The 11,206-nt window shown below is 57.3% G+C and overlaps 1 protein-coding gene across 8 annotated transcripts in view; it reads right to left on the bottom strand.

The window, feature by feature from the left end:
• Positions 1 to 11,206, bottom strand: part of SEPT9 (septin 9) — a 212,031-nt gene that overhangs the window by 15,769 nt on the left and 185,056 nt on the right. For all 8 annotated transcript variants that reach the window (XM_011953141.1, XM_011953295.1, XM_011953381.1 and 5 more), the window contains one exon: positions 2,134 to 2,325. In XM_011953141.1, coding sequence (XP_011808531.1) covers positions 2,134 to 2,325 — 192 coding nt within the window. The remainder of the gene's footprint in view (positions 1 to 2,133; positions 2,326 to 11,206) is intronic.

Genomic DNA, 11,206 nt, shown 5'->3' with positions numbered 1-11,206 from the left:
CACCACCATCATCCCCCTCACCACCACCAACACTCACATCACCACTACCATCACATCCCACCACTATCACCATCACTACTACCACCATCACCCCCATCAACACCACCACCACCATCACAATCACCAACATCACCCACATCACCAATACCATCCCACCACTATCACCATCACCCCGTCATCTCCACTATCACCATCACCCCATCACCATGACCATCATCATCACCGTCATTACCATCCCCATCATCCTCATCACTACCACCATCACCACTGCTGCAACTTCTTGAACAACCACAACCTGTTAGGGACCCTGCCCGGGGCCTGCTTGCTCGATCTCATTTTACAGGATGATCCCTTTTTATGGACGAGGAAGCCAAGGCTCACAGAGGAGAAGCCCGGGGGAAGACACACAAGTTTCACCCCGCTGAGTTAGGACAAAGCTGGGATTCTCCCTGGGGTCTGTGGACCTACAAACCGGTGTCCCTCCACCTTGCCTGCATCTCTGCAGGTGGGCATGGCTGCTATGGGAGGGAGGAAGGAGAAGGGAAGAGGGAACAGGGAGGAGGGAAGAGGGAAGAGGGAGGAGGAAGGAGGGAGGAGAGCAGAGCTGCCCCATGTCTTATTCCTTACTCAGCATCACTCGGGAGGGAGTAACCCTGGGGGGAATCAGGACCACTGCTCTTCTCAGGGTTGAAAGGGCAAAGAGGCCCAGACAGGTGAAGGCCTCCTGGGCACCCTTCCCAGAGGGCAAGGCTGTTAGAGTGGCAGCCACAGGAGGCAGTGAGGGCTGCCGGGCTGCCTCTTCCTCTTCTTGGGGCCAAAGCTCTGGAAGAAGGCCTGTGCCATGGCCGGGACCCAGAAGTTCCCAGGTCCTTCTCACCCTGTCCCTGGCTAGGGAGCACGGCAGTTCCTCCCCAGCCCACAGAGGTGAATCCCAGCCTGGCCACTGCCTTTGGGCCTCTCCCCTCTCTTTCTCTCCAGCCGTCTTCCCGGGAGGCAGCCCTAAATTCTCAGAGTAACAGGCAGAGCAGGGTGGGGGCCATAGGAGGGGACCCCATACCTCCACCCTCCCTTGAAGCAGGCTGCCGGCTTCCAGGCAGCTGTGAGCACAGTGGGGCTGCGAGCAGCCAGGTCCCATGAGGCCACAGGAAGCAGAGAGGACACCAAGACCCCAGGGGAGCCAGGGCCCAGGTGAATGCAGAAGAGGAAAGAAAGACATCAGACTGGCAGGTGTGGGTTTGCACCCACAGAGCTGCGCAAGAAGGACAAGCACAGCTGGCAGGAGAAACAGGCCCGGCCTGAAAGGTGCCCAGACACCTTACAGAAACCCCACAAGCTCACCTTTGTTTAGGGTGTGAGCTGGTGGGGGCACTTCCCCAGACCCCTCCCTGGACCCCATGGAGTGGGCAGAACACAGTTCTGGGAGTCAAAACGGTGGCTGCGGTTCTCTGCCCCGTGAGCTAAGGAACCCCGGCAGCCTTCCTTGCGCCTGGTGCCTGCCTGGAAAACGGGACGCCCCCTTCACAGGGTCACTGTGAGGTTGGAATGGGACCTGGGGGGCTTTGGAAACAAGAGGCAGCCCACTGTAGATTCCAGCCCAGCCCCCTCACCCTGCCCAGGTCGTACTGATCGATGACCTCCCGTGGTGACCTCCAGTTCTCAGGGCCACTGGGGGTGTTGAAGCCATAAGGCCGCAATTCCAGGGCAGGTGCTGAAGCTGAGCTGCTGGGAAGCCTCCAGCCAGGCTGCGGTGGGGAGCCTGGAGGGCCAGGCTGGAGCAACAGTGAGGGGACAGCTGCCACAGAAACTCTCTGCACAGGCTGATGTCATTGCTCAGAGGCAGTGACCGTTCATCAGGACCTGCTCCAGGCCGGCCTGGGCTCCCCAAAGTCATCTCAGGGGCCCTGCATGTGCAGGACAGGCCCCTCTGAGGAGCCGCTGGAGGCTGTGGGCTCCTCCCAGGCACATGCACGCACATGCACGCACATGCAATGTCACTGGCAATCTGTCCCTGAGGTCAGGGTTGCTGCCCCGTTTTACAGAAGGGAAGACCAAGCCCAAAGGCTTGTGGACCCGCCCTGGGGGCTGAGGCTGGTTTCCCGCATGGGTTGAGTGGCAGGCGGGGCGAGGACTCACCGACCACCATGATGTTGAACTCAAAGCCCTGCTTCATGGCCTTCCGGCGCATCTGCTCCAGGATGGAGTCAATCCCCACGTAGCCGAAGTCCACCGGGGCCTTCTCGTTCCGTGGTGCGGGCACCTGCTTGAGCCCGGCATCTCTGGGGGTGTCGGCCATGTCGCCAACGCAGCTGGGAGCCGCCTCAGTGGCTGGGGAAGGAAGAACAGAGGAGTTAGAGCGAGACAGGGCCTCACACACGGGCACCTGCCAGGTGGATGTCACACCCATCCCTGGATGGAGAAACTGAGGCACTGAGACTCAGAAAGGCTAACTGACTTGCCCAGGAGACCCCTGAGAATTCCCCAGGGTGGATGCCCCTGGCCGTGGTGTCCTCTAAAAAGCTACCATCCTGCAGCCATGCTGCCTCCCCAGCAAAGCTCCATCCCCAGACTCCCAAGGCCAGGCTTTTTCATCTCCTCTTCTAGGAGCTGTGCCAACCTGGGGCCCCCCTCCGCTCTAAGGCAGGGCTGACCCTAAACTCCTGTCTCTGTACCCTGGAGGGCTGCTCAGACAAGGGTGTAGGGCACTCTCCTCTCCCAGCCTCCACACGGCCTCCGGCCACCCAGGTGGACCTGGCCCTCTCCTTCACCTCCACTCAGATAAGCTGCACCTCCTGCTGCCGCTCAAAGGCCTTAGAGGCTGAGCCGGGAGCCAAGACACAGGAGGGATGGGCTTGTAAGAAAGGGGGAGAGAACTGGCATCCGTCCCCGCCTCCCACGACCCCATGGACGGTCTTGTAAGAAAGGGGATAGAACTGGCGTCCATCCCCACCTCCCACGTCCCCATCGACGGTCTTGTAAGAAAGGGGATAGAACCGGTATCCGTCCCCGCCTCCCACGTCCCCAGGGACGGTCTTGTAAGAAAGGGGGATAGATCCAGCGTCCATCCCCATGGAGTTGTGTGTTCAATCCCATACCACGAGCCAGTAGTCCTGAGGGAAGGAAAAGTGCTGGGTGCAGGGCGGGTACCTGGGTGCAGAGCTGCCCCTGGGTGCACGGAGGGGAGGGGGCGCCCATTCCACCTCTGCCTCCCCCTGGACTGACCCAGGCGGCCGTCTTGTCTGCCTGGCCAGCACCCGCGGGCTGCACACCCACAGGCCAGGACCAAGTTTTACTCTCAGGTCTGTGGGGCACGTGGGGCTGAACCTCCCGAAATCTTCTGTCTGTAGGTCCCTTCGATGGACTTGCCCTGGCTGCTGTTAAGACTCCACACATGGGTCAGAGGCCTCAAGGCTGGGGGCGGGCGCCCGGCAGGTACCTGCCAAAGACCTGGATCCTCCCACGCAGTGGAGTTCCAGGGATACCCAGGATGGGGCTGGTTCCCACCAGGGTTGGCTGGAGGGCACACGGGCCAGGTCCCAGCGCACCCCAGACTCGCCACACTCACTGGTGCATGTGCGTGGGTGCAGACAACTCACTGGTCACAGAGGCGGTGCCTCCGCTAGTCCCCACAGGCTGGAGCTGCCCTTGGTGGCCCTCAGCTCCCAAGCAGGCTGGGTTGCTGCTGTTCTGGGCCCCCCTCCCCGCTTGGGCCCTACTCTGCCTGCCGGGAGACTTTCGCCCCATCCTGCCTCCCAAGGAGGATCTGGCCTCAGGCATCCTGCGCTAAGACAGGGACCACACAGCGTGCTCCCCGGCAGGGCCTCTCCTGCCAGCCCTCGGGTAGGGGAGTGGCTTTTCCCTGGGAAGGGTGGGCACCCACCAGGGACAGCCACAGGGGAGTGGAGCCGGCGTGGGAGCCAGGGCCACAGCGTGGGAGGCTGCGGGGGGCACATCCCCCATGACGGGCAGGCGAGCAGCCCTCCCAGACAGGAGGCAGCCCTCCCGGCCCACGCCCACTCCTCACCCTGCCCAGAAGACGGGAGGCAGGCTTCCAGGCCAGGAGGGGCCAGGGGAGACTTCACTTGCCCTTCCACTTGCTGGGCAAGAACCGAACTCAAGAAATGCTCACTGAGCACCCCCACCTGGCTGCACCCCCGTCCCCAGACGCCTCAAGCCATCCCCCTCAGCGTATTTCACTGGTGTTGGAGGGAGACTCCCCAGGCCTGAGGCACCAGAGGTGAGAGGGAAAGACTCTGGAAGCCAGAAACTGGGGGCTGGTTTATCCTCACAAGCACCTCCCTGTCTTCTCAGCCTCCACAGGGCACAGCAATTCCTATCTTACGGAATGGGGGGAACAAAGGAACAATGTAATTCCTTGTTGGGAACTGCCAAGGGGGCCCACATATCTCCCCTGCTGACAGCAATACCCCCGGCAGACCTGGAGGCCAGGTCTCCTCTTTCTGTGCCCCCACGTGCCCCTGCCCCCAGGCCATGCAGCCTGGAAGCCTTTGGGGCTTTGCTCCTGCTTCTGTTCCCCTTTCAGAAATACTCTCCCCTGGGCTTTCAGAACCTTTAAATAAACAAAGACACAGCCTGCATCTGGCCCTGGACCATGTGGCTTTGGGGCCGCTTCCTGGAGCCAGGCATGGGGCCTTGCCTTGCGGGGCAGCAGTTTAGCCCCGACCACGTGACCGAAAATTGCTTCCATCTGCCTGTGGGTCTGAGAGTCATTTTGCCCGGGACTGGGACCAGCCCCTACCCACCCCCACCTCCCCCCAGCATCCCTCAACCCTCCCCAGCAGGGCCTGGGGGGAGGTGCTGCCCCCTGAACTCTCCTTCCTCGCTCCCAACGCCCCTGGAGCCCAGAGCGAGAGAGGGGCGGCCTCCGCTGCAGCTGGGCCCCTCCCCAGGCACCAGCACTCTGCAGAAACTCAAACCAAACTTCCTGCCCGCCAGGGGCCCTGCTTGAGAAATAATCCTAAAACACAGTCAAGCCCCATCTTTGCCATTGACTTAGGGCAGTGGCTGGCCTTCTGCACAGGTGAGAGCCATTTCTGCGACCCCTCCCTCGACAGGCGGCCTTGGAGGCCCCAGCTGGCCCGCAGGCAGGCACAGCGAGAGCAATGACAAAGCCCGCCTCGCTCTCCTACCTGGCCAGGTGAGCTCTGGGGTCTGCCTTCATGACCCCCAAGTGGGAGAAGCAGAGACCCCACACCCAGAGACACTTTCGTGAACTAAAACTTTGATTTCCACAGAAAGCCACCAGGGGCCTGGCCCCGGGATCCCACGGTGCTCCGGCGGCTGGAAAGAATGGTAAAGACCACCCACTCCATTGTCTGTGACCACGACACTGGCCAAGGCCTGCGCAGCTCAGCGTGGTAGCCGCTGGCCACGTGACTTTTCCTTTTAATTGCCATAACATTTACCACGGTCACTATTTTGAAGTGTGCAGTCCAGTGGTGTTAAGTACATTCACAATGTTGTGTAACCAACCAATCTCCAGAACTTTTTCATCTTGTAAAACAAACTGTTCTCATTAAACAACTCCCCAGCCCCATCCCCCGAGCCTCTGGCAAGCTCCATTCTGCTGCTTCTCTGAATCTGACTACTCTAGGGACCTCGCATAAGTGGACCCTACAGGGTTGGCCTTTTGTGACCAAATTATTTCACTTAGTGTAATACCCTAGAAGTTCACTTATGCTGTCACAGGTATTACAACTTCCTCTTTATGGCTGAGTCAAATTCCTTGTATGTTCCACTCTTTATTTATTTATTTATTTGTTTGTTTGTTTGTTTATTTTTGATCCGGAGTTTTGCTCTTGTTGTCCAGGCTGTTGTGCAATGGCACGATCTTGGCTCACCGAAACCTCTGCCTCCCGGGTTCAAGCAATTCTCCTGCCTCAGCCTCCGGAGTAACTGGGATTACAGGCATGCGCCACCACGCCCGGCTAATTTTGTATTTTTAGTAGAGACGGGGTTTCTCCATGTGGGTCAGGCTGGTCTCGAACTCCTGACCTCAGATGATCCACCTGCCTCGGCCTCCCAAAGTGCTGGGATTACAGGCGTGAGCCATGGCACCCGGCCTGTTCTACTTTTGATCTCTTCATTCATTTGACCACAGGCATGCGGGTTGTTTCTACCCACTGGCTCCTGTGAACAGAGCCGCTATGAATGTGGGTGTACAAATACCTCTAGCTCTTTAAGACGCTGTGCATTCTCTTGAATCCATACCCAGAAGTGCAATTATGGGATGGTATGGTGGTTCTTGTTTTAGTTTTTTGAGGAATTGCCACAACGCATTCACAAGTGACTTCTGAGTACTGGACACTGAGCTAGTCCAACTGAGGAACGGAATTTTTATTTATTTTTATTTAAATTTAAATAGCCACATTTCATAAACGCCAACTATACTGGATGGTACAGAATTCCAGTCCAACCTACTCTTTACTAATGGGAAACTGAGGTCCACAGAGTGATTTTTTTCCTGAAATGCCACTGTAAGTGGCCAGGCCAGCACAAGACCTTCACTGAATTTGGCTACCCTGAAAGTTCACACTCCTGCTTGTGATATGTGGTTAACACCTGTATCCCCTCCACAGACCGCGGGCTCCAGCAAGATGGCAGCTGCCCCGTTGGGATCCCCACTGTACTTCCAGGCCTCGCCCTGCTACCAGCACGGGTGTGCAAGGATCTATCTGGGTCCCTGCTTTCCATTCTTTCGGGTATCCAGACTAATGATCACCAGTACCCACGTCGACTCTCAGAAAGGTTCTGATTTGGACAGTAACTGACAGGTCACCCCACAGTCAAAGCAAAATGCAGAGCTTCCCTCCTGGCTCCACGGCTGAGAGTCAGGGGCCTGGGGCTCTGGTTCTGGTTCTGGTTCCAAATGACCTTTCGCAAGTCTCTCCACCCTGGGAAACAGGCCATGCACCTCCTGACCTCCCTCCCAGCTCCTGCTCTGTGAGCTCCCGGGTGCCCGAGGCTGTGGCTTGCTCAGTGATATCCCAGCTTCTAGCGCAGGCCCTGAGTAGCGCAACACACCCGCTGCAGAAATAACCAACACATCCGCCAACAGAGGCATGGAGGAACCCACCGTGGTGAGTCCGCGCAGTGGACTACGACTCAGCCATAAAAAGGCACGAGCATGCTCCAACAGAGATGAACTCTGAAAACATTCCAACTGCAAGAAACCAAGCACAAAAGGTCACATCTTTTATGGTTCTAGTTATATGAAACGTTCAGAGTACGTACATCTATAGGGACAAAGAGCAGACTGGTGATTTCCAGGGGCTGGGGGAAAGGGAGTGACTGTGTACTGAGGATGGCGTTTCCTTTTGGGGTGAGGAAAACGTTCTGGAATTAGAGGTGATGCTTATAGAAGGCTGTGAAAAAACACTACTCAACTGTGCTTTCTGAATCGGCGGATAGTGTAATATGGAAATTATATCCCCATGAGGAAGGGAGAGGAAGGGAAAGAAGGGAGGGAGGGAGGGAGGGGAAAGGAAGGAGGGAAGGAAGGAAAAAAGGGAGGGGAGGAGGGAGGGAGGGAAGGAGGGAAAGAAGGCAGTCATTTCTAGTGGAGCTGGACTGAAGAGTCCAGTGGGTGCAACAAACCACCATGGCACATGTATTCCTACGTAACAAACCTGCACGTTCTGCACGTGTATCCCAGAATGTAAAGTACAATAAAATAAAGAAAAGAGTCCAATGTTTTCCACAAGTGCCCAGGAGCCAGCTTTACAGCTCAGAGGACAGCTGAGGCCCAGACGCCAACACTTAGGCCTGAGTTCCTCAAGGTGGTGTTGCCAGACTGTGCCCCAGACAAGCCCCCCATCTTCTTGCAGCGAGGATGCTTCTGGGGTGGCAGCCAGCCGGAGGTGTGAGGTGGCAGGAGACCCTGACGGTTTCTCTGCAGGTTCCCATTCTGAACCCAGGCCTTGTGCCAGGGCCCCTCTGCCATTCACTGGCACTGGTGGCAGTGGGTCACTGGTCCGGTGATGGGGACTGCCCCTACATCTGCCCATCTTGGGGACCAGCTCCCTTCTCCCCGCCAGCATCCACTGGGCCATCTTTTCTCCAGAGCTGCGGGTGGGTCTAAGGCAGGGATGTAATCCATTCAGCCTTGAGCCAGCACCCTCTGCCAATGTCTGCGCTTGGTGACAAATTCTTACCCCCACCCCAGGGCCTGCCAAGGATGAGGGAATTGGATCACTGCCTGTGGCTGGGACGGGGGCTGTAGGATATCTGGCTGGGAGACAGTGCCCAGAGAGGAGGGAGCTATTGGATGTGGCACACTTTAGAGGCACGCACATTCATCACAGCCCCAGGGCTGACCTTGGCCCACCTGGCCCGGTGCCGAGGGAGAGGCTTGACACAGCAGGCTTGCAAAGCCCAACGTGGAAACCGAAACCCAGGGGCCGCCCCTCTCTGCCCTCCCCTCCCTGTGTGTCATGCTGCCTGGTCTACGACCCAGAAATGTCCACACACGTCCCATCAGCCTTGCTGGCCAAATGCAGAGATGGTGTCGCTGGGGTAAGGGACCCTGAGCCACGGCCCAATGCCGTTCCCAGCTTCAGGGGACAGCCACATGGTACCCATGTCACAGCCGGGCCTGCACCCCAGGACAAAGCTCTGAAGTCAAGTCAATGTCATTCCCAGTCAATGCCTGGCTCTCAGAGCACGGACTGAAATGGCCGCATCCCCACATAGCTCGTCAGTCACTGCCAATGGTGGCCAAGCTGAATGCAAGGTCATCCTCCTCCTGCCCACGGAGGCCTGTGAAGCCACTGACCAGGCCGCGGCAGCGGAGCCAGTGGCACTCACCACACCCTGTCAGCCTTCCAGGCCCGTGTCCAGGAGAAAGCTGCCGGCAACTGCAGCTGGTGCCCTTGCCCTGGCGAAGACTTCCTTGCCTCCATCCACCCCGGCCCAGTGTGGGCCCAGCACTCTCCTTCCTTTGCCTCATAACAACACACACAGGAGCAGCCTCAAGCCGCCCTCCCTCTACAGGCTTCCTGGAATCCAGACCCTGGGGCCACCACTCCTGCGGCAGCCCTACCGCCACCTGCAGGCCTTCCCAGAACCCTTGAGCTCATGGAGGACTTCAGGTCCTATCAATTAACAGATGCTCCCTGTCCCCCACAAAGGGGCTTCTTAAAGGTGAGTGAGTCCCTGATGCAGGCAATGCTAGGGGCACAGGGTCCAGCCAGGGCTGCTCCCTCTTCTTCTCCTACCTCCCTGGGTGCCTGCAAAGTCCTTCAGATCCCTGCTGAATCCTGGGAAGCCCTGCCTCGCAACCAGGGCTTACTCTCCCTGCTCCCACACAGAGCCTGCCCTCTGCGTCCAGGCAGTCTCCCCACGATGGTAACTGAATAATGATGTGTGCGGTTTCCTCTCACCACGACCTCCCCACGTAGGGTTTGTGAAGCCAGACACCTCATCCATCAATCACGCTCACTCCGGGCCGGCTTTCTTCAGAGCAGCGTAGGGCTCACGGCAAAGCCCCGGCAAAAAGTCTGGTGAATGAATATGAACAAATGAAGAAACAAAGCTCATCAGAGCTGTCGAGGTTTACTGGGGCTCTCTGTGCCAGGCGTTACTCTAATTTTGTTTTTAGAGAGTGGGTCTCACTAATGTTGGTCAGGTTGGTTTCGAACTCCTGGCCTCAAGCGATCCTCCCACCTTGGTCTCCCAAAGTGCTGGGATTATAGACATAAGCCATGGCACCCAGCCCCAGGTGTTACTCTAAACGCTGCTCAGGAATTACTATAACTCATGGATCATCACACATTCCTATAAGGTAGTCACTGATACTGTCCCATTTCACAGATAAGGAAACTGAGGCCAAGAGGACTTTTGTCAATTATGAGGGTCGCAAAGCGAGTAAGCGGTAGAGCCAGGATTTGAAGCCAGGTAGGTGAGCCCCAGGCTGCTGACCCCCTCCCCAGGCCAGGTCTTTGGGCACCATGGAAAGGCTGGAGAAGTATAGGGTTCCTGCAGCCAGGACCCAGAAGGTGCCAACTGCGGTGTGGGCAGCTCAGCCCTGAGGCCTTGGCCTCCAGCTCCTCCCTCAGTTGCTCTCCCCCAGGGCGTTGGAGGCAGAGCCCTGAACTGCCAGGAGAAGATTCCACCCGCCAGTCGGGGAAAGTTGCCAGGGCTCTTCCCAGGGCTTAGAGCCACTCCAGGCCTATCAAAGCACATGAGCGTTTTAGTTTCCATAACTTTCTTGCAAGAAAGGTGATGGTACCAGCTACTGGGCCGGGCTGGGGGTCCCAGATTCCAGGGGCCCTCTCAGGCCTGCCTATGGCTCTCCCAGGACACAGATGCTTACTTGAGAAACCCTAGTGCACCAGGGGTCCCACAGCCAAAATGAAGAGAGAGAGTTGCCCCGGCGCCCCTGCCAAAGCTCCCAGGTGGATCTACCCAGCAGACACCAAAAGGTCCATCCCTCATCCAAAAACTCGATCTCCAGAAGGGCCGCCCCAGGTTGGGCTGACAAAATCCACAGAGGCCTCAACGATGACTTCTCACTTCAGGTATGAGTGAGTGGGTTGAGGGAGAAGCTATTGTTAACTACTAATAGTTCAGGAAATGCAGGTAAAGGAAAGAGAATGGTAAGTCAACAGGGCTGGAAACTAGACACGCGCGCAGAGGTGGGCAGACCTCAGAGAAAGAGCTGCTCTGGAACAAGATGGGAAAGAAACTATAGACAATAACAGTAGACGATGATCCCGGGGTTCCAGTGGACCAAGACCACAACACTGATTCATTTGAAAAGTATGGCCGGGCGCGGTGGCTCAAGCCTGTAATCCCAGCACTTTGGGAGGCCAAGACGGGCGGATCACGAGGTCAGGAGATCGAGACCATCCTGGCTAACACAGTGAAACCCCGTCTCTACTAAAAAATACAAAAAAGTAGCCGGGCGACACGGCAGGCGCCTGTAGTCCCAGCTACTCGGGAGGCTGAGGCAGGAGAATGGCGCGAACCCGGGAGGCGGAGCTTGCAGTGAGCTGAGATCCGGCCACTGCACTCCAGCCTGGGCGACAGAGCGAGACTCCGTCTCAAAAAAAAAAAAAAAGTATGTATTGAGTGTCTACTTTACAGTAACAAACAGATGACACTACAGGCTTGAGAGCAGTCAGAATGAAAACAGCGGTGGCACATGGGAATTTCAAGTTCATTTATTTAAATGTTTATTAGCAAAGCC

This window comes from Colobus angolensis, unplaced genomic scaffold, assembly GCF_000951035.1.
Source record: "Colobus angolensis palliatus isolate OR3802 unplaced genomic scaffold, Cang.pa_1.0 Scaffold1, whole genome shotgun sequence".
Classification (NCBI taxonomy): Eukaryota; Metazoa; Chordata; class Mammalia; order Primates; family Cercopithecidae; genus Colobus; species Colobus angolensis.
Note: the sequence above shows the minus strand (reverse complement) of the source record. Positions and strands in the feature narration are given on the sequence as shown.